The 22,230-nt window shown below is 37.9% G+C and overlaps 3 protein-coding genes across 3 annotated transcripts; 1 reads left to right on the top strand and 2 right to left on the bottom strand.

Moving 5' to 3' along the window:
- The first annotated feature begins 12,060 nt into the window (after nt 1–12,060).
- Nucleotides 12,061–13,599, top strand: LOC126797886 (U-box domain-containing protein 21-like). Its single transcript, XM_050524645.1, has one exon. It carries the CDS (start codon nt 12,113–12,115, stop codon nt 13,412–13,414), a length of 1,302 nt encoding a protein of 433 aa, XP_050380602.1. The 5' UTR covers nt 12,061–12,112; the 3' UTR covers nt 13,415–13,599.
- Nucleotides 13,600–15,340: 1,741 nt separating this feature from the next.
- LOC126797913 (inorganic pyrophosphatase 1-like) lies at nt 15,341–16,298 on the bottom strand. The gene has a single exon (XM_050524680.1). The coding sequence runs from the start codon at nt 16,255–16,257 to the stop codon at nt 15,439–15,441; it is 819 nt and encodes a 272-aa protein (XP_050380637.1). The 5' UTR covers nt 16,258–16,298; the 3' UTR covers nt 15,341–15,438.
- Nucleotides 16,299–19,078: 2,780 nt separating this feature from the next.
- LOC126797923 (uncharacterized protein At4g00950-like) lies at nt 19,079–20,114 on the bottom strand. The gene is made up of 3 exons (XM_050524691.1): nt 19,708–20,114; nt 19,503–19,615; nt 19,079–19,293 (listed from the first exon to the last, which is right to left on the bottom strand). Exons 1-3 carry the CDS (start codon nt 19,748–19,750, stop codon nt 19,198–19,200), a joined length of 252 nt encoding a protein of 83 aa, XP_050380648.1. The 5' UTR covers nt 19,751–20,114; the 3' UTR covers nt 19,079–19,197.
- Between the last annotated feature and the right edge of the window lie 2,116 nt (nt 20,115–22,230).

The raw sequence follows: 22,230 nt of genomic DNA on the forward strand, positions 1-22,230 counted from the left end.
GAGTTTCTTTTGAATTTGAGAGTGTCTCCAGTGTGGGTGATCGGTTCGATTACTCGAGATCAATATTAACCCTGTAAGCATCGTTAGTAGTATAAAGCAAGAGGGTATCGTTCACAAACCGGGGATCCAACCAGGGTAAAGAATCACAAACATTTAACCACGAATTCATAAGAATTTAAGAGATTTGATATAGGATCGGAACAAGAACATAAAAGTAAATCCTAAACTAATATATACATGTGATCAACCAACCAACACATAAACATCACCAAACAAATCGTGACAAGTAGCTTAAAAATCATAATCTCATCCTATGCAAACACCGAGCCTTAGCGGACAAGTATTGAGTGAACAAACAACAACCTAATGCCGAACTAGGTTACTTAGCGCATCCCTAACTCGAAACATGGCCTTGTAATCCTATCTTAGCGCTTAGAAATTACAAGGTAACATGTCTTTCTCAATCTTACCACTTCATTGATTCATCTCTTATCTAATTACTTAGCGCATCTTAGATAATAAACGGATCATGGTTAATTCCTAGTGATTACTAACAAGTCAAGCATGTCACTTACTTTAACAAGTTATCAAAAACACTTAAGAATCCTATATGCAGAACTAACTTAGCGCCTTGAATCACATATAGTTAACGCACAAGAAAGAGAATCATTAAATCATTAAATTATAAACTCACGACATCTACATAGAAATCATAGAAAACAAAATCAGAACCACTACTTATAACATCTTGCAAAATCGTAAACTACATAAGAGTATTCCACAAATTCGGAACTAGCTAAAAGCATAAACACAACATCACACAAAGAATCCAAACCGAAAACATAAGTGAAGAAGTAACGAGTTACACTTTGTAAATCTCCTTAGCGGTATCAAAACAAGGCAGCACGACTTCAACTTGAATGGCAATCCGAGGCGTAGCGCTTTGGATCGAATGGAATGAAGGGGAGATGGTGTTTTCGCCTTGAATGGCTTTGAGGATGATGAGTAGTGTTTAAGGTAGAGCTTTGGCTAGTCTTGTGAGCAAGGTTGATGATCTTTTTTTCTGTGGAATTGAGGTGATATATATAGAGGAAGAAACCCAAGGGAGGATGGCCACAAAGTTGAAACCAAATTGGTTGAGGTTTCCTAGATTCGGCAGATCTGACCTTTGTCCCTTGTTGTGGCCATAACTTTCTCTAGAAAATAGATATTGAGATGATTCCAACTGACAATTTCAACTAGACTTCCGTGGTTTTTCATCCATATAAGGTACATTTTCTCAATCATTTTGAGCTGTCCAGGGGAGCCCTTCAAAGTTGGATGATCTGCACTGCCAGAATTTTGATTTCTATAAGGATTGTATATCTTTTGCATTAATTGTATATCTTCTTCCTCCTTTAATGCTGATTTCTTTTGCACAAATTTCTTCCTTTGAATTAGGGAGGCAGAAAAAGTCTTAATTGTTGCAGCCATGTTTGATTTTTCTTACCTCTCCTCATTTAATTTGCTGCATGTCTTCTTTGACTTTCTTGCCTCTTCTCATTTAATTTGCTGCATGCCTTCTTTGACATTCTTTGGTGCAGGGATTTCTGGAGATTCTAATACATATTTGTGCTCTATATGAAGGAGAAACAAGGTCTCAAGTTTTCCTCATAGCCCTTGGATCAAAAGCAAATCAATGACTGAGATAATTCCGCCGAGCTCACTGGACCTCCGAGTAATGATTCGGTCATATCTCCCTGTAGGAATAAGATATTGATTTGATTCAAAATCCTACAGAAAGTAGATTCACACATCTTTCTATCCATATAAGGTACGTCTTCTAACTCGATCGGAGCTATCAAGGGCAGCCCGTCGAAGTTGGACTAAAAATCTTGACAGCATTTTCATTCTTGCATGGATTGGGCTTTTAAGTGTATCTTCTTCTCTTTCCTTGTGGAACTAGGATTGCTTTCCTTCTCCAACATAGATTTGTATTTCCTAATAAGAATACATACGTTAGAAACAAAAAATACGAAAGGATGAATCCTACTCGAACAATGAATCATATCTCAACAAGGATTATTAACACTTAGCACGATTTCATCATCAATTCATTCATAATTGATATAAGCTCTACCTAGACACTTATTCATACAAAAGAAACTAAAACATACTAAATAAGAGGTAACAAAGACTAAGAATAGGGCATAAACGCATTAAGAACGTCACACTTTCTGCTCCTATCAGTGGGCGTGGGTTTCTTTGACACTGAGTATCTTTCTATCGTTGGAGTATCTTTTCCAATTTGAGTATCTTTTCAATACAGTTTGAGTATCTTTATGTACGGCTTTCTAATGCGAGTTTCTTTTGAATTTGAGTGTGTTTTCAGTGTGGGCATGTGTTTCTTTCAATCTGAGTATCTTTCTATCGTTTGAGTATCTTTTCCAATTTGAGTATCTTTTCAATTCTCGTATGAGTATCTTTTTGTACGGTTTTCTGATGCGAGTTTCTTTTGAATTTGAGATTGTCTCCAGTGTGGGCGTGGGTTTCTTTCACACTGAGTATCTTTCTATCGTTGGAGTATCTTTTCCAATTTCAGTATCTTTTCAATACAGTTTGAGTATATTTCTGTACGGCTTTCTAATGCGAGTTTCTTTTGAATTTGAGTGTGTTTTCAGTGTGGGCGTGTGTTTCTTTCAATCTGAGTATCTTTCTATCGTTTGAGTATCTTTTCCTATTTGAGTATCTTTTCAATTCTCGTATGAGTATCTTTTTGTACGGCTTTCTGATGCGAGTTTGTTTTGAATTTGAGTGTGTTTTCAGTGTGGGCGTGTGTTTCTTTCAAACTGAGTATCTTTGTATCGTTTGAGTATCTTTTCCAATTTGAGTATCTTTTCAATTCTCGTATGAGTATCTTTCTGTACGGCTTTCTGATGCGAGTTTTTTTTATTTTAGTGTGTTTTCAGCGTGGGCGTGTGTTTCTTTCAAACTGAGTATCTTTCTATCGTTTGAGTATCTTTTCCAATTTGAGTATCGTTTCAATTCTCGTATGAGTATCTTTCTGTACGGCTTTCTGATGCGAGTTTCTTTTGAATTTGAGAGTGTCTCCAGTGTGGGCGTGGGTTTCTTTCACACTGAGTATCTTTCTATCGTTGGAGTATCTTTTCCAATTTCAGTATCTTTTCAATACAGTTTGAGTATATTTCTGTACGGCTTTCTAATGCGAGTTTCTTTTGAATTTGAGTGTGTTTTCAGTGTGGGCGTGTGTTTCTTTCAATCTGAGTATCTTTCTATCGTTTGAGTATCTTTTCCAATTTGAGTATCTTTTCAATTCTCGTATGAGTATCTTTTTGTACGGCTTTCTGATGCGAGTTTGTTTTGAATTTGAGTGTGTTTTCAGTGTGGGCGTGTGTTTCTTTCAAACTGAGTATCTTTGTATCATTTGAGTATCTTTTCCAATTTGAGTATCTTTTCAATTCTCGTATGAGTATCTTTCTGTACGGCTTTCTGATGCGAGTTTTTTTGAATTTAGTGTGTTTTCAGCGTGGGCGTCTGTTTCTTTCAAACTGAGTATCTTTCTATCGTTTGAGTATCTTTTCCAATTTGAGTATCGTTTCAATTCTCGTATGAGTATCTTTTTGTACGGCTTTCTGATGCGAGTTTGTTTTGAATTTGAGTGTGTTTTCAGTGTGGGCGTGTGTTTCTTTCAAACTGAGTATCTTTGTATCGTTTGAGTATCTTTTCCAATTTGAGTATCTTTTCAATTCTCGTATGAGTATCTTTCTGTACGGCTTTCTGATGCGAGTTTTTTTGAATTTAGTGTGTTTTCAGCGTGGGCGTGTGTTTCTTTCAAACTGAGTATCTTTCTATCGTTTGAGTATTTTTTCCAATTTGAGTATCGTTTCAATTCTCGTATGAGTATCTTTCTGTACGGCTTTCTGATGCGAGTTTCTTTTGAATTTGAGAGTGTCTCCAGTGTGGGCGTGGGTTTCTTTCACACTGAGTATCTTTCTATCGTTGGAGTATCTTTTCCAATTTGGGTATCTTTTCAATACAGTTTGAGTATCTTTCTGTACGGCTTTCTAATGCGAGTTTCTTTTGAATTTGAGTGTGTTTTCAGTGTGGGTGTGTGTTTCTTTCAAACTGAGTATCTTTCTATCGTTTGAGTATCTTTTCCAATTTGAGTATCTTTTCAATTCTCGTATGAGTATCTTTCTGTATGACTTTCTGATGCGAGTTTCTTTTGAATTTGAGAGTATCTCCAATGTGGGCGTGTGTTTCTTTCACACTGAGTATCTTTCTATCGTTTGAGTATCTTTTCCAATTCGAGTATCTTTTCAATTCTCGTATGAGTATCTTTTTGTACGGTTTTCTGATGCGAGTTTCTTTTGAATTTGAGAGTGTCTCCAGTGTGGGCGTGTGTTTTTTTCACACTGAGTATCTTTCTATCGTTTGAGTATCTTTTCCGATTTGAGTATCTTTTCAATTCTCGTATGAGTATCTTTCTGTAAGGCTTTCTGATGCGAGTTTCTATTGAATTTGAGTGTGTTTTCAGTGTGGGCGTGTGTTTCTTTCAATCTGAGTATCTTTCTATCGTTTGGGTATCTTTTCCAGTTTGAGTATCTTTTCAATTCTCGTATAAGTATCTTTCTGTAAGGCTTTCTGATGCGGGTTTCTATTGAATTAGAGAATGTCTCCAGTGTGGGCGTGTGTTTCTTTGATTCTGAGTATCTTTCTATCGTTTGAGTATCTTTTCCAATTTGAGCATGTTTTCAATTCTCGTTTGAATATCTTTCTGTACGGCTTTCTCATGCGAGTTTCTTTTAAATTTGAGTGTGTTTTCAGTGTGGGCGTGTGTTTCTTTCAATCTGAGTATCTTTCTATCGTTTGGGTATCTTTTCCAGTTTGAGTATCTTTTCAATTCTCGTATGAGTATCTTTCTGTAAGGCTTTCTGATGCGGGTTTCTATTGAATTAGTGAATGTCTCCAGTGTGGGCGTGTGTTTCTTTCAATCTGAGTATCTTTCTATCGTTTGAGTATCTTTTCCAATTTGAGTATGTTTTCAATTCTCGTATGAGTATCTTTTTGTACGGTTTTCTAATGCGAGTTTCTTTTGAATTTGAGTGCTTTTTCAGTGTGGGCGTATGTTTTTTTCACACTGAGTATCTTTTCAATTGTCATATGAGTATCTTTCTGTAAGGCTTTCTGATGCGAGTTTTTATTGAATTTAAGTGTGTTTGTAGTGTGGGCGTGTGTTTCTTTCAATCTAAGTATCTTTCTATCGTTTGAGTATCTTTTCCAATTTGAGTATCTTTTCAATTCTCGTATGAGTATCTTTCTGTACGGCTTTCTGATGCGAGTTTCTTTTGAAAACCAATAAACACACATTCAAGTGACTTTGGTTCCAACTTGGTTCTTTCATCCCTGGGAATATGCGCGTAGGCGCTGCATCTAAACACTCTTAAGTTGGAATAATCAACTGGTTTTCCAGGCCATATCTCCTCTGCACACTTGAAGTTAATAGCCTTTGAAGGTGATCGATTAATCAAGTAACAAGCATGATTAAGCGATTCTGCCCAAAACTCTTCAGGCAACCCTGCATGAAGCCTCATGCTTCTTTCTCTCTCCAAGAGAGTTATGTTCATCCTCTCTGCAACACTGTTTTGCTGGGGAGTTTTCTTAACAGTAAAGTGTCTTGTAATGCCTTCATCTTTGCAGAATTGTAAGAACTGATTACTTCTATATTCACCTCCATTGTCGCTTCTCAACACTTTGATTTTTCTGGCCGTTTGGTTCTCGATTTCAGCCTTCCACTCCTTGAACTTTGGAAAGACCTCATCTTTTGTCCTCATAAAGTAAACCCAAACTTTCCTTGAAAAATTATCTATGAAAGAGACAAAGTATTTGGCCTTACCCAACGATTTTGTTGAAGCAGGCCCCCAAACATCTGTGTGAATATAGTCTAATACTCCTTTGGATTTGTTCTCACTACTGCTCACTTTGAATGATACCTTGGTCTGCTTATCGAGTGTGCAATACTTGCAGAAGTCAAGGCTGCAACTCGTTATGCCTTTTAGCTTATCTTGCTTATGTAATTCTTGCTGCCCCCTTTGACTCATGTGCCCTAGCCGTCTATGCCAGAGCTCAGTCTTGTCTTCTTCCGTACAAACGGATGCTCCACCTACTATTGTAGAACCTGTGAGTTTATACATATTATCAGGCTGCAACACACCTTTCATGTAGACCAACTGACCCTTTCCGACTTTGAGCACTCCATTGTTACCTTTATGCCACAATCCTTCCCTATCGAATAGACTTAGAGAAATCAGATTTCTGCTCAAATGTGGAATGTGTCTGACCTTTCCCAATGTTCTGACAATGCCATCATACATTGAGATCTTTACTGTGCCGATTCCCATGATTCTACTTGGTGAATCATTCCCCATCAAAACTGATCCGGTGTCTCTCTCTTCATATGTGTCAAACCAATCTCTGTGTGCACACATGTGAAATGTGCAGGCTGTGTCCAAGGTCCAATGTCTAGGCGCGCCGGAGCTGGCTGAGATTGCAAGGAGTTCTCCATCATCGCTATCATTCCCAATAACGACATTGGCTGACTGGGACCTTCCTCTAAGCATATGCGCCTTCTTCTCCTTCCATTGTTTACAATTTCTTTTCCAATGGTCGGGTGAACCACATACGAAGCAACCATCATTCTTCTTTTCTTTGCCTTTTCCCTTGGATTTAGACCTGCCCTTGTCTTCAAATCCACCACCTTTACTCTTAGAACTTCCTCTCTCCTTCCCTCTGACACTCAGTCCTCGTGCTTGGGAATTATCTTCTTCCCTCTGCATCCTGACATATTGTTCCAGGTTCTCACACACTCCTGCAAGTGTGATGGTCTCTTTGTTGAATATCATGGTGGTCTTGAAGTGTTTCAATGATGATGGCAAAGACTGTAGTAACATCATAGCTGAGTCCTCATCTCCCATCTTTGCCCCAACCTTCTCCAAGTTAATTATGCAGTTCTCAAACTTGGATATATGATCAGTAAGATCATCCCCTTCCTCCATCTTGAGGCCAAAGAGTTGTTCCTTCAAAAGTAGCTTGTTGCTGATGGTTGTACCCATATAAACGCTTTGCAGCTTGTCCCATGCCTGCTTTGCAGTCAGCTCCTCTCTGATCTGAAGCACAACATTATCAGCAAGATGCAACTCAATGCAACTCTTTGCTATCTTACACTTTTCTGCCTAATCTGCATCAGACATTGATGTAGGATTTGATGCTTCAAGAGCTACATCAACCTTATGCTTGATCAGAACGTTCCTCATCTTCCTCTGCCAAAGCGTGAAGTTGTCCTTGCCATTGAATAGCTTTATGGACGCTCTCACCTCTCCTGCCTCAACCATTCCTTTGCCAATCGACATCGCAAAACAAACCAGCTCTTGATACCACGTGTTGTTATAAGCGCCTTTAGATCTTAATAGTTATTCGCGATATAAGCAAAGAAGAGTAAACAAAATCACACCAAAGTTATAGTAGTTCAGCTGAAGCCTACCTCCACTGTGATCTCTCTTGAGAGATTTACTGAAGAATTTAGGTACAAGTACTTATTGCAGACCTTAACCTCTCCCTGTCTAGCTCCTATCTCTCTATCACCCTTAGCTCTCTCTTTAGGATTTCTGTCTCTCTATCTAAAAACCTCCCTGTAGCCCTATTTATATCAATAGGGGCTGCTTGATATAATATGGACTAGGATTACTAAACCTAACACAAATCCTAATAGAATATTGGAAGATATACTCTCCTAAAACATATAGAAAAGCTGTGCTAACTTATTTCCTTTCTAAACCTAGATTTGATTACTAAATTCTAACTCCAACATGCATCAACGAGCCAAAAACACAACAACTTAGTTGTGTGTTGACATTACATTCTCAATTAATCTAGACCATTAGCTGTTTTCAAATCTAATGGTTGATTATGTGTGTCAAAAATTGTGTAAAAAATGATGGCCCTTGAACCGAAACCAATAGACAATATTTGATAGATAATGCATGGAAAAAAAAATCATCGTCTGAAAATTGAGACAATGCTTTCAAAATAAGCATTGTCTGAAATTCAATCGCAGCCAATGGTTTTATAGGTATCATTGTTAGATCTCATGTAAGACAATGTTTTATCTTGCGACAATATACATTGTCGATCTTTCAGCTAGAGACAATGGTATTGTAACCGTATATTGTCTATACCCAAATTGAGGAAATAGTTTGCTTTTTTTCCAAAGAATTGCCTGAATTGTTTCAGACAATATTTGTTTTATAATGGTTGATTGAAAGGTTTAGATGCATTGTCTCAAGGAATGACTAACAATGGATTTTGAAAATAATTAAATTGTCTTAGAAACCCAAATTATTTCCTTCACTTATGATTTTAAAATACTCTTTTCCCCAAATCTCTCATAAGCTCTTCTTTCTATCTCCCTCCTCTGATCTTCTAATGGCAGTGTCAAAAAACACCAACTCTAGCCATCATCTCAGATCGCCACTGATCGGTTCGATTACTCGACATCAATATTAATAATATAAGCATCGTTAGTACTATAAAGCAAGAGGGTATCGTTCACAAACTAGAGATCCATCCAGGGCAAAGAATCACAAATATTTAACAATGAATTCACAAAGAGATAAAAAAATTTAAAGATATAGAATGGGATCAAACAGAAAATATAAAACCTAAACTAATATATACATGTGATCAACCAACCAACACACAAACATCACCAACCAAAATGTCACAAGTAGCTTCGAAATCATAATCTCATTCTATGCAAACACCGAGCCTTAACGGACAAGTATTGAGTGAACAAACAACAACCTAATGCTGAGTTAGGTTATTTAGCGCATCCCTAACTCGAAACATGGTCCGGTAATCCTATCTTAGCGCTTAGAAATTACAAGGTAACATGTCATTCTCAATCTTACGACTTCATTGATTCATCTTTTATCTATACTTATCGCATTTTAGATAAAAAAACAGATCATGGTTAATTCCTAGTGATTACTAACAAGTCAAACATGTCACTTATTTTAACAAGTTAACAAAAACACTTAAGAATTCTATATGCAAAACTAACTTAGTGCCTTGAATCACATATAGTTAACGCACAAGAAAGAGAATCATTAAATCATTGAATTATAAACTCACGGCATCTACATAGAAATCATAGAAAATAAAATCTAACAACTTTATAACATCCTGCAAAATCGTAAACTACATATGAGTATTCCACAAATTCAGAACTAGCCAAAAATAAAAACACAACATCACACAATAAATCCAAACCAAAAACATAAGTGAAGAAGTAACGAGTTACACTTTGTAAATCTCCTTAGCGGTATCAAAACAAGGTAGCACGGCTTCAACTTAAATGGCAATTCTAGGCGTAGTGCTTTGGATCGAATGGAATGAAAGAAAGATGGTGTTTTCGCCTTGAATGGCTTTGAGGATGATGAGTAGTGTTTAAGGAAGAGCTTTGGCTAGTCTTGTGAGCAAGGTTGATGATCTTTTTATGTGGAATTGAGGTGCTGTATATAGAGGAAAAAAACCCAAGGGAGGCTGACCACAAAATCCACAAAGTTGAAACCAAATTAGTTTAGGTTTCCTATATTTTCTCAATTCGGCAGAGCTAACCTTTGTGCCTTGTTGTCGCCATAAGTTTCTCTAGATAGCAGATATTGAGGTAATTCTAATGGCATTTGAAAATAGACTTCTGTACGATAATATGAGTGTCGATATTTGGATCGTATTAGTTGATTTTGAGAAGTTCAAGATCACGTAACAATAGATAAAAGTTTGTCATTCTTTTAATTCTTCTTCTTATTCTTCTTGTCACAACATAATCACATAAAACAGTGTGATAGCGGGTGTGACAGTTAGTGTGATAAGCAGTGTGACATCAAGTGTGACAGTGGGTGTGATAGATACTATGACATGAGGTGTGACATGTAGTGTGATAGGGGGTATGACAATTAGTGTGTGTGACATGTAGTGTGATAGCGGGTGTGACTGGGGGGTGTGATAGGTGGTGTGAAAGTGTATAGGTAGTGTGACAATGGGTGTGATAGATAGTGTGACAAGAGGTGTGATATGTAGTGTGATAGGAGGTATGACAGTTAGTGTGATAAGTAGTGTGACAGGTAGTGTGACAGCGGGTGTGACAGAGGGTGTGATAGGTGGTGTGAAAGTGTGATAGGTAGTGTGACAGCGGGTGTGATAGGTAGTGTGACAGGAGGTGTAATAGGTAGTGTGACATGTAATATGACAGCGGGTGTGACAGTGGGTGTGGCAACGGGTGTGACAGGTAGTGTGACAAGGGGTTAGTGTGATAGGTAGTTTGACAACGGGTGTGACAGCGGTTGTGATAGGTAGTGTGACAATGAGTGTAACCGTTAGTGTGATAAGTAGTGTGACAGCGGATGTAATATGTCGAGAGAAAATGTCTAAATATGGGAAATGATGTTAAAATTCAAAGGGGATTTGTAAGAGTATGCTCATAATGACGATAATAACTAGAATTAGGGAGCCTTGAGCTCCGATTTCACCGGAGTAGCTTTGATCACCAACATGAACGGCGACAGCCCTTTGCGAGGGTTGCTGCGCCTTGTACGGTAGTTGGTTCGGAGTGGATAAGGTATCAAATGAAAGAGGGGAGAGAGATATTTTCAATGGTACCAACCACGCTCAAATCCATAACCGGACGACAAAATTATGTTCGGAATTCGAAGAAAAATGAAAAATAAGAAGATGAAGAAGAAGAAGAATAGTTGGAGAAAATGACAAAATTGTCCAGAAAATATTTTAAAAGTGACTATTTTCTAATTTTGTTCTAAGTTTTGTTAACTATTTTATAATTTTTAGTAAATTAAGATGACATTTATATAATTAAAAAATAAGTGGTGATATTTTTTTAATTTATGTTGAGAAATTATATTATTTTATAATTTATCTATTAATTTATTATCAAACATTCATTTATGGAAATTGAAATGTATATCGCTATGTTAATTGGTTTGTGCGGTAGAAGAATGTCAAAGTTTAACATTCAGATAATATATCAATCAATCATGATACGCGGTTGGTAACACATACAACACATAACCTCTTAGCCTGTAATATTCTACACCATATAAAAGTGTTGGCACACTTTGATCAAAACACAATTGGTTTTGTCCACGTACTTCAAGTAAGCAATTAGGTGTCCTCCATCCTACACTCTGCTATACATATATATTACATCATATTATTAAGGATGATGTCGACCAAAAAACCATTTAGACCGAGACCACAACCTACTGTTTTGGAATAAATATAATACACACGTGTCGATATGACAATGAAACCTTAACAAGCAAATCGAAACTAAAACTACAAAAAATAAAAATAAATGGAATTTCAATACAGGCCAACTTGGCATTTCTATCGTATATTAGACAGGTGAAATTTCAAATTTCCACACCCTTAAGAGTGTGTTTTAGTTTTTTTTTTTGGAAATGTGTGTTTTAGTGTTTAAATGAAGGCAAAAACCAGGAATTTTAAAGTGAGTTATTGTAGATTTCACCTGTCTAACTGTCTTAGTACTATACGGTCTAAAATAGGTGGTAAAACTTTATCAACCTCTCCCTTGTATGAGATTAGCTTATTATGTTTGTATCGAACTAATTGTCTTCATATTTCGGTATATCAAACTAATGAACGATATAATCTTGTCATGATCTTTAATTTCAAGAGGGTAATCCAAAACAATATATGATGATCGAGCTAGATTATATGACTCCCACACCAGCCAATCACCAACTGTGAGTCCACTAAACCAACTAATCGATTTGACTACAGCGAAGACAGCTGGTCAATCTTCTGCCGCCTACAAAATTACAGACCATGCATGTTCAATATTATGAAACTTTCAACGGTCAACAATCACATACTCGCTTTGACCCGCGTACCCAGTTGGACACGTACATCCCTCATAATATATATACACACACCTTCACAGCTATCTCTCATATCATTCACCACCAAATACAAACACACAAAGCTTAATCAATCTCTCTGTTCTTCGTAACTAACGATGATTTTGTCATGGAGAAGAAGAAGGGCCAGCAAGTATGCCAACAGGAAGGAGCTTTCCGGCGAGAATCTAGACATGGGGTTGGAGGAGATTGTGATTCCGTCCCACTTCCGGTGCCCTATCACTCTCGACCTCATGAAAGATCCCGTCACTTTGTCGACGGGGATGACCTACGACAGGTCCAGCATCGATTCCTGGATCGATAAAGGAAACAACACCTGCCCGGTAACCAACCAAGTTCTGGCAACGTTCGACCAAATCCCCAACCACGCCTTACGTAAGGTGATCCAAGACTGGTGCGTTCAGAATCGATCTCACGGAGTCGAACGCATCCCTACTCCTCGGATTCCGGTCTCTGCGTATGAGGTCACTAGGGTTTGTCAGAGAATCATGGCCGCAACGCAACGCGGCGATTACGAAAAGTGCTTGGAGTTGGTGGCCAAGATCAGAGCTTGGGGAAAAGACAGCGAGAGGAACAAGAAATGTATTGTGGAGAACGGAACGGGTTGCTGCTTGTCTGCCACGTTCGAGTTCTTCGCTGAAAATGAGGGAGCAACGTTATTGAAGGAGGAGATCTTGGCCGTGATGACACGGATGTTTCCTATGGGTGAAGAAGGCCTATCAAGACTTGGATCTTCAAAGTCTTTGAGATGTTTGGTGCTGTATTTGGAGGGTAAAGATCTCTCTTCAAGGCAAAACGCAGTTTTGGTATTGAGGAAGTTGCTTTCTTTGGATCAGAAAATTGTGGATGCGATTGTTGAGATTGAGGGAGCCATTGAAGGATTGGTGAAGATTATTAGGGAGGGCTCTAGTGTCTGTCCTATTGCTACTAAAGCTTCTCTATCCTGTGTCTTCTACATGATTTCCGGAGCTAGTGGTGAAATCAAATCACGATTTGTGAAGTTGGGTTTGGTTTCTTTGTTGCTAGAGATACTTGTTGATGCAGAGAAGAGCCTATGTGAAAGGGCTTTGGGGGTTTTGGAGGGTCTTTGTGATTGCAAGCAAGGTAGAGAGAAAGCCTATGAGAATGCTCTAACCATGCCTCTTTTGGTTAAGAAGATGCTACGGGTATCGGCCTTGGCCAATGAGTTTTCGGTTTCTATAATTTGGAAGCTCTGCAGAAACCAAAATGGCGATGATGATGATGAGGGAGAAGTTAGGATTTTGATGGAGGCGCTTCAAGTAGGCGCATTCCATAAGCTCTTGGTTCTGTTGCAGGTTGGATGTGGTGATGGCATCAAGGACAAGGTTACTGAGTTGTTGAAGTTGTTCAATCTTCACATCAGTAAATTAGACTGTTGATTCATCCTTGGATCTTAAATATCTGAAGAAAAGCCGATTTTTTTATATTTATTATAAGGGGACAGTTCCAACTTTTTTTTCCTTAGATTTAGAAATTAGAAAGAGAGCTGTACAAAATACAAAGATATGTAAAGAGGATACCATTCAGTTATCTAATTTAGTTGGAAGAAGAAACATTCATTTCATGTGTTTGGTTTGTATGATGACCTATCGACCTTTAGATCTACTTGTTATTACTTCATGCGTTGCCTATATCATCCCATCTTTTTCCTGTAACAGGTACTTTTCACATTTATTCTTTGATAGGCTGAAATTATGTCACAAAATTTTTGCTTCCTAAAATCAGTTTTGAAGAGTGATGTTAGAACAAGCGCGCAGTGCATCTAAAAATGGAGTCTTGGAAAGTTTACTTATGTTGATATGGGAAAAATGCTGCTGCCGCTGCACCAGGATCAGCAACTTTAATTTGCATACCTAAAAGTTGGAAGCCTGCTAGCATACTACTGAGTTTAAAGTTTTAAACTCAATACTGATGGAGCTTTTATTCCTCAAATGGAAAGAGCAGGAATTGGTGGATTTAGTGTCAAACTGTTGGTTATTCCAGATGGGCTCGAGGTTATCAAGCAAAAAAATTTTCAGTCTGGTTAATGAGACAGATTATCAGATGAGCAGATCTATAGCTGTTCTGCAATACTTACAGTTTGTGGAGTATGATCCTCTCTTTGAAACTGTAAAGAGTGTCGCATGAGCAGATCTGTTATGCGCATCATACTCGCAACAAGGAAGCACATAGGTTAGCTAGTCTATTCAGCTTTTGAGTCCTAAATCCTAAAGGCCGGTGACTCCCGCTCCTACTTAATCTCCATGCTTTGGTTTCTTTGCCTTCAAAAAATGGCCTTAAACTTGGTTGAGTTAATTATACCAGTCTGAATACAAATGTTAATCCATCTGTCATACGCGAGGAATTCTGGAAAGAACAAAGAAATACAGGTGAGGCCTGAATATATGCATAAAAGAATTCTGAAAATAACAAAGAAACTAAACATAGGCATCCAATTGGCCATTCAGTAGTTCCATGGGGCAAAATTTCTAGAATGAAATGCAAAATGAATCTTCAAAAGAAAAAAAATTAAGAAAATGAACAATTGGTTGACTTGGAACCTATGAAGGATCTTACGTACAGGTTTTGTTAGGGGAGTTATATCCAATGAAGGTGCAACACTGTTGACCCTCATCTTATCTTTTTGTTCATACCTGAGAAATTAGAGAAGTGCCACAAGCTATATGGCCATTCCTCAAATTCAGATTATATGTAGAGTGACTTCAAATTAAAGTATAGGAGACAAGCAGCAGTTTTAGTGACTTCAAATGAATCAGACATTAAAAGTACAATTTTGCCTTTTAAATTTCTTGTGTTGTACGGATATATGTTGTAAGCTGTAACAATTTTTACAAAATTTACTGAAAGTTATCTTAAAGTAAATGGTACAGCCATTCTAGACCTATTTAGGCAGTGGAAAATCTTCTAACTTCAGAGGTAATAATTAGTCTTAGTTAAGCTATGAGGATTCAACTGATATATAAGATGTGGCAAAAACGCCTTAAGAACCCATTTAAAGCTTCTAATGAAAGAAACATGTTGATCGATTCACAAGTTACAGAAACTATTCCCAAATTCGTATGCACAATTGCAAGAGTAGTGCAGAACTGAAGATCTCCAAAAAGACCTAGTAATGACTTGTGTTCGAGTAATACAATGAAATAAAATGAACGTGTCTCAAAGGTAAAATTACTACAAGAGCCAGTCAAATTGAATATGGTATTAGACCATCATACCAGACTATGAAAATAACATTTATGCTCTCAGATATTGGGTTCCATATATTGTATATGCATCAATGCATTACTTTTTCAATGTCACCTATTCCCAAAATAATTTGCTAGCTTACTACAAAGTTTTGCCAGCAATTAAAATTATTACTCTAGTTACATGCATACAAATGAGCATTCAAAATTTGCCATCACTAAACTGGGAGAGCTTTAGCGAAGGACTCATGGCCGGAAACATAGATGGTTTCTAACTTGCAGTCAGTCGTAATGAACTGAGCAGCTGCACTCTCTTCAATGGTGATTCGGTTGATCAAATTGAGCAAAATGTGCTCAAACTCTTCCCCATCAATCCACTCATGAATCTCAGCCTTAAGAGCCAAAGGGTTCTGGCATATCTTATTGAAAAGCGGGAAATTCTTCCTTGGTATTACAAAATCTCCTTCCCTCAGATTCAAACTAGGGCAATAATCACCAACCCCATCACCTACGTAGATCATTCTTTTCCTTCCTTCAGCTGAAGCTTGCGATCGGATTCTCTCAGTTATCACACTCTTGCACATGTTGGGAGGGCAGAGGCTACAGCCATGAGGGGAACTGGTGAAATCACAGAAAGGTGAAATCCGAAGCCTTCCTTGTTCATCAACATGACTTGGGTTAGTGTTGATCTCCGTGAAACATTCTTCCAGACCAAGATGCTTCAGAATGGTCTCAATGAAAAACACATTGGCATCACTCACAATCCTCAAATCACATCCTAAAGCATGAGCTTCTCTAATGGCTGCCACGATTCTGGGATGGATTGGAGTCGTTTTAAGCACCTCCACAATGTCCTCGATCGTTTTTCCTTGCGAGTGAAGCTCCTTCATCATCCGATCCATGAGAGGGTTCCACGGCATGGTGGGGGAGAGCTCATTGAACAAGTCGGTGGCACCCAACCCGTCGACGACTAAATTGTCGCTGTCGCAGTTGATGATGGTATGGTCGAAGTCGAATACCACAACAACTCCGGCCATCTTTCAAGAACGTACAAAAAGCACACAATTGACACAAACAAACAGAAACTCGTTGTTTAGCTGTGGATGCAACTGGAGGAAGAAGAGGGCCGTTTATGTAGTGGGGGAAGAATGCAAGTCCAAGTCTATAGGGGAGAAGAATTTTCAATGGAATATTACGTGAATAAACGAAACGAGGAGAGGAATATGAACAATATTCCGGTGATGAGAACCGCGGGAATAAGGAATATTCGAAGTGAATATATATTGCCTTTAGTCATTGAGTTTCGATTTAGTTTCTTTGATAGTAGTCTTAATACGAGACATTTATTTTTAGGGGTTCTCACAAAAAAGTCACATTTGAGTGATGTAATCATAAAAAAGTCACCGGCCATTTGTAAATTATAAAAAAGTCAATTTTTTTAAATCTCTTAAACCGTTGCCCTCAGAGTTTATTATATGTACAAACTTACCACTAGTTTTAATCCGCTACCGTCTCCTCCTTATTCATCAACATCGGAATTCCGACTTTAAACTCGGGTCACCTCATATATGTCCACGTAAATAGGATCAACCATGGGGGCAGCTTCTTCAATTATAGGAAAACGGTTTTCGATAATAGCTGTGTGCGCTTCTGTAGATACATGTATGAGGGAAAGTCTCTCTGCCATGGCTTGTGTATACCTACTCCTTTGAGACAATTTCTTGATGTCACTCAGACACACAAAAGCTATGTATAAGTTATAAAATTTTGTGGACCATTAAGAAACCGAGACAGATTCTCAAGCAAGCAGCTTCTGGTGAGCCTGTAGAGATTAAACTGGATCCACATGTCCGTGCCTTTTGGCGTACGGAATCTGACTCCATCCCTTATTTTCTTCACGAAGCTCCGAAAGTAGCGTCTCTCCATAGCCATATGTAAAGAAATTGAGACAAATTCAACATAGCAGTCACATCGATTTTCACAATGAGAGTCACACCACCTATCACACTAGCTGTCACACTACCTGTCACAAACCAATATTTGTATGATAGGTAGTGTGACAGGCCGTGTGACAGACATATAATTAGTGTGATAGGTAGTGTGGTTGGGAGTGTGACATCACATTTGATACATGTTGGAAGCGCTCAACATCGGAGGACGAGGTCCTCAAGATTCTTGGAGAGAGCAGCCGGAGTCGATTGGAGAGAGCAATGTGTGTGATAGTGGTTGTGACAGTAGGTATGACAGTGGGTGTGACCGTTAGTGTAAATAGATAGTGTGACAGGTTCTGTGACAGTGAGTGTGATAGGAGGTGTGACATGAGGTGTGACAGTTAGTGTAATAGGTAGAGTGATAGTGGGTGTGATAGGTAGTGTGACAGAGGTTGTGACAGTGGGTGTAAATAGATAGTGTGATAACGGTTGTGACAGTAGTTGTGACAGCGTTTGTGACAGCGTCTGTGACAGGAACTGTGACATGCCGAGAGGAAATGTGGAAATATGTGAAATTTTGTTAAAATTCAAATGAGATTGGTATGATAGTGGGTGTGACCGTTAGTGTAAATAGATAGTGTGACAGCTTCTGTGACAGTGGGTGTGATAGGAGGTGTGACAATTAGTGTAATAGGTAGTGTGATAGTGGTTCTGACAAGTAGTGTGACAGAGATTGTGAAAGTGGGTGTAAATAGATAGTGTGACAGTAGGTGTCACAGTGTCTGTGATAGTGTTTGTGACAGGAGCTGTGACATGCCGAGAGAAAATGTAGAAATATGTTAAATTTTGTTAAAATTCAAATGAGATTGGCATAAATATGCTCAGAATGAAGAGAATAACAGGAATTAGGGAACCTTGACCTTCGGTTTCGTCGGAATTGCTTGAAGCACTGCCATTGATGGCGACAACCCTTTGTGATGGTTTTTGCGCCTTTTACGGTTGGTCGATTCAGAGTGGATAGTATATCAAATGAAAGAGGGGAGCAAGATCTTTCTAACGGTACAAATTTCGTCAAAATCTATCGCCGGACGAGAAAGTTATGGCCGAAATTAAAAAAAAAAAAAAAAAGAAGAAAAACAGTAAGAAATGGCAAAATAGTCAATACAATATTTTTAAAGTGACTTTTTTCTAATTTTGTTCATCTTTTTATGATTTCCACTTAAATGTGATGAATTTTTTATAATTAATTCATAAGTAGTGACTTTTTTCTAATATAAATTAGGAGATGGTACATTTTTATAATTTACCCTTATTTTTTATTTTTTCGCTTTACATGCCCTTTTTTTTCCTATTTTTTTGGAAAAATAATCGATTTATATAAATTGAGACCCTTTATTGACTATTTAAATGATAAAATTCAAAATGTGACCATATACTCTAAACTATGATCTTATATATTTTTCAGACTATTTTACCCTCATCTATTTAAACACATATATAGAGAGAAAGTTGATGAGAGAAATTACTTTGCTGGAATCTTGCCGAACTCCGACCACCGGTCACTGTGATAAATTACTGACTCTCATGAACTCATAATTATAAATTATTGACTACTATTATTCATGTTACTGACTCCTAGTAATCATATTACCGACCCCAGTAACACACAATATTAAATTAATGACCCCCAGTAATCATGTTACCGACACCCAGTAATCTCACATAACTATTGAAATCAAAATTGCATACCATTAGTAATAAATTACTGACTCTCAATAACTCCAGTAATTATGTTACTGACCTTAGTAATTATCTTACTAAACAGTGCATTGTTGATTTGCTGATCTCAAATAACTCTTAAAAAAGTACTAATTACCAGTTACATATTAGAGTTAGGGAGTTACTTATTACCAATAATAACTAATAATAAATCACGGACCTCTATTAATCATTTTACCGCCTCCCAAAATTTAACACTGTTTTACCACTTTTACCATCTGTACAACACTACAACAGTTGATATGAGTTAATAACATGGAACACATACTACGTTGTCCAGAATTCATACATCACAATCCCATCTTGATTTGATTTCCTACTCTTCCATGGAACCACCCGCTTCAAACCTTGGTAGATAGTTGCCTGCAAAAGTGAAACTAGGTTTACATCATTTACAAATAACTAAGTACTACCCCAGTACTGAAATTCTACGAAGTTCTACAAGTACATAGAATCACAACCAACTAGATTTCATGCCTTATCTATCAAATTGATAATTTTGCCCAAGTGAAAGTACAAGCTAGAACACAAGCCAACTAGAAATATTAAAATGATGAGAACAAGAGATGTACCCAGAAATGAGCCTTTGAATGAGAGATACTGGAAAAGCTCCTAGCCCTTCTAAGCCTAGTGTTCTTCACACTGAAGCTACTACTCTCTCCAATAGTGCCACCACCACCATCACCTTGTGAAAAATATAATAAAAAAAAACAGAAGTTAAGAATTGAACCCGCCACATCGCTCCACTTCGGCCTCACCTCATCAGAGGAGCCTCACCTCGCTGGAGGAGAAATAAAGAGAGTAAGGGCGTCGTCGACATCGAGGTTGTTCGGCGGCGTCGGTGGTTCGTCGAGGTTACGTGGTCACATCGAGGAGGCGAGATTGTCGTGAGCAAATCTGACCACCCCTGCCTTGGTCAAGGAACTTTTCCGAGCTCTCTACGATCCCCGCGACACATCTGGCTTGACTATTATCTCGCGGCGATCCTCATCAGAGAAGAGGCATCTGGAAGAGAGAGGAAGAGATATGGGATTAACGGTGTCGAGAACCACGGCGGCATCTGAGTAGGTCCGGTCTGAGAGAGGCGGCGCTGAGACTATTGCCGGTCTTGGAGATTGGAAAAGGGTGTGAAGAGAGAGAGAGAGAGAGAGGATTCGGTGAGAGGAAGAGGGAGAGGAGGGATGATTAAGAATAAGGGTAATAGGATAATTGCCATAGAAACATTGAAATGGTTATAAAGAACTAAAATTGGCAAGTTTTTGGGAAAATTTGTGTAAATGGTCAAAACCCTTTTTTGCTCCTTACCTGAAATGTGCGGTGGGGGAGTAATATACAGTTTCCCTTCTTTTATTTCAGATTTTTATTTTATTAGTTTACTATTTACTATATCATCCCTCATATATTAAAAGCTGTTTTAAATTACCATATGGTCTAAAACTTCACACTCATTTTGGTATACAAACTGTGTTCTGATTATAAGAGTACAGATAATTCAAAATTTTGTGGTAATTTATCACTGGTATTATGCAGAACGGTCGCACTCAAAATTATTTAATCAATGCTTCAAGGAATTGTTATAATGGCACTAATCATATGAGATTTGATCAACATGTAGCTGCAGTTTTTATCTATGACACTTTTTCCAATTTCTTATTTTTTATGGGAATATAAACAAAAGAAAGAAAGAGTGATAGGAGAGAAACTGAATTAGACCAGGAGATTGGGAGTCTCTGAAATTTTGCCCATTTTTCTGATACATTGAACACGCTAACCGATATTTTTTCGACATGTCGAACATGAAGTTAAATATTTTTGTATTAAACTACACGTCGACACGAGCGCGAGACTATTCACGTAATATCTTTCCGACGCTCGATTTATTTTCTACCATCCATTTCAGCTAATTAATCCAAACCATCATATTAGCCTATAAAGGCCCAACTACCACACATCACACACACCATCACTTCTCTCTCTCTCTCTCTCTCTCTGCTGCCACGCAGCAACACCACCGACGTGACTTGTCTGCCGCCTAGCGCCGCTGTCCGGCCACCAATACTCACGAGACAACCACCAAAATATTCCGCTCCTTATTCTCTACAAAACCTAGTCCTGGCATGTTGGATTGAGGCAAAAATCTTGCAAGATTGGTTTTGAGGAAGTGGGAGTTCCTCACTGAGATTCCGAGATCCGGCGAGTTTCCCTCCCTCCGTTCCGGTACATATGGCCTCTCCTCTTCATACCCAACTCAATTTGACCTTCGCCTTTGTCAATTTGAAGCTAATTTGGTCTTCCTTTTTCTGTTGCAACGCTGCTGTATCTCCACCGTCATCCTTCACCTCTCTCATGATCTACATCCTTTACTCAATTTGATGAATATGACCACGAAACTTACTAAACCGATAAGCACATATCAGAGAATCAACTTTGCAGTGACAATCTAGTCCTAATCCTCTCTCCAACCTTGTCTTCATTGTAGGCAACAACAACTATCTTCCTCAACGCATCATTTTTTTTTAACACCATTAATTGGACATTGAGAAACATCAAGATAGATATGACACAATTGCAAATCTTCATCTGGTGTATAAGTTAGACCACACTTAGAAGAAGACATTGAAACAGTGGAAGGATTGGTGTGTTGTGTATTGTGGAAGAAGTAGAGTATTTATGGTGATAATTGGAAAAATTTAACGGTATAGATGCATTCACGTAATTTGATCTAACAGTTGTCAGTAAATGCAATCTTATCTTATCTGATTATGTTGATATGTTTGCAAATTGTGAAAAAATGTCATATAGCTCATAGTTGAGTCTACTTCCTCCACAATGATTCAGATACATATTTTTGAACACAATAATATTATTTTATTTCATTAAAATAGAAAATACAACGAAAACTACATAATCTAATACAACACATGAAACAAAACCATTGACATAAAAAAATGAACTGGAAAATAATGTCACCCAATGGAATACTTCAAGCTTCATTTCAACTATGATGATCCCATAGATGATCAGTCAATGCATCATGTAGTTCAAAATGAGGTTTTTTTTTTGCCTATTTCAGGCAAGAAATTGAGTAAATCGTTCATCTTCATTAGCAAGTATTTCAACAGTGGGCCTAGACGCACGATTAGATTCCCTAATCAGTGCTTATAAATCATGCTCATCCTCAATAATCATATTATGCATAATGATACATGCTGTCATGATGTCATGTAGAACACGTTTTCTTCAAGAACATGCCAGACTCTTCACAATTTCCCAACGTGATTGAAGAACGCCAAAAACACG

This window comes from Argentina anserina, chromosome 1 (assembly GCF_933775445.1).
Source record: "Argentina anserina chromosome 1, drPotAnse1.1, whole genome shotgun sequence".
NCBI classification, from domain to species: Eukaryota; Viridiplantae; Streptophyta; class Magnoliopsida; order Rosales; family Rosaceae; genus Argentina; species Argentina anserina.

Coding starts and splice junctions, on each gene's coding strand:
- LOC126797913 (XM_050524680.1), bottom strand. CDS start 16,257: ATGGCCGGAGTTGTTGTGGTATTCGACTTCGACCATACCATCATCAAC.
- LOC126797923 (XM_050524691.1), bottom strand. CDS start 19,750: ATGTCGACGACGCCCTTACTCTCTTTATTTCTCCTCCAGCGAG. Junction 19,616..19,707: donor TTTATTTCTCCTCCAGCGAG/GTGAGGCTCCTC, acceptor ATTTTTCACAAG/GTGATGGTGGTGGTGGCACT. Junction 19,294..19,502: donor ATTCAAAGGCTCATTTCTGG/GTACATCTCTTG, acceptor TCACTTTTGCAG/GCAACTATCTACCAAGGTTT.
- LOC126797886 (XM_050524645.1), top strand. CDS start 12,113: ATGATTTTGTCATGGAGAAGAAGAAGGGCCAGCAAGTATGCCAACAGG.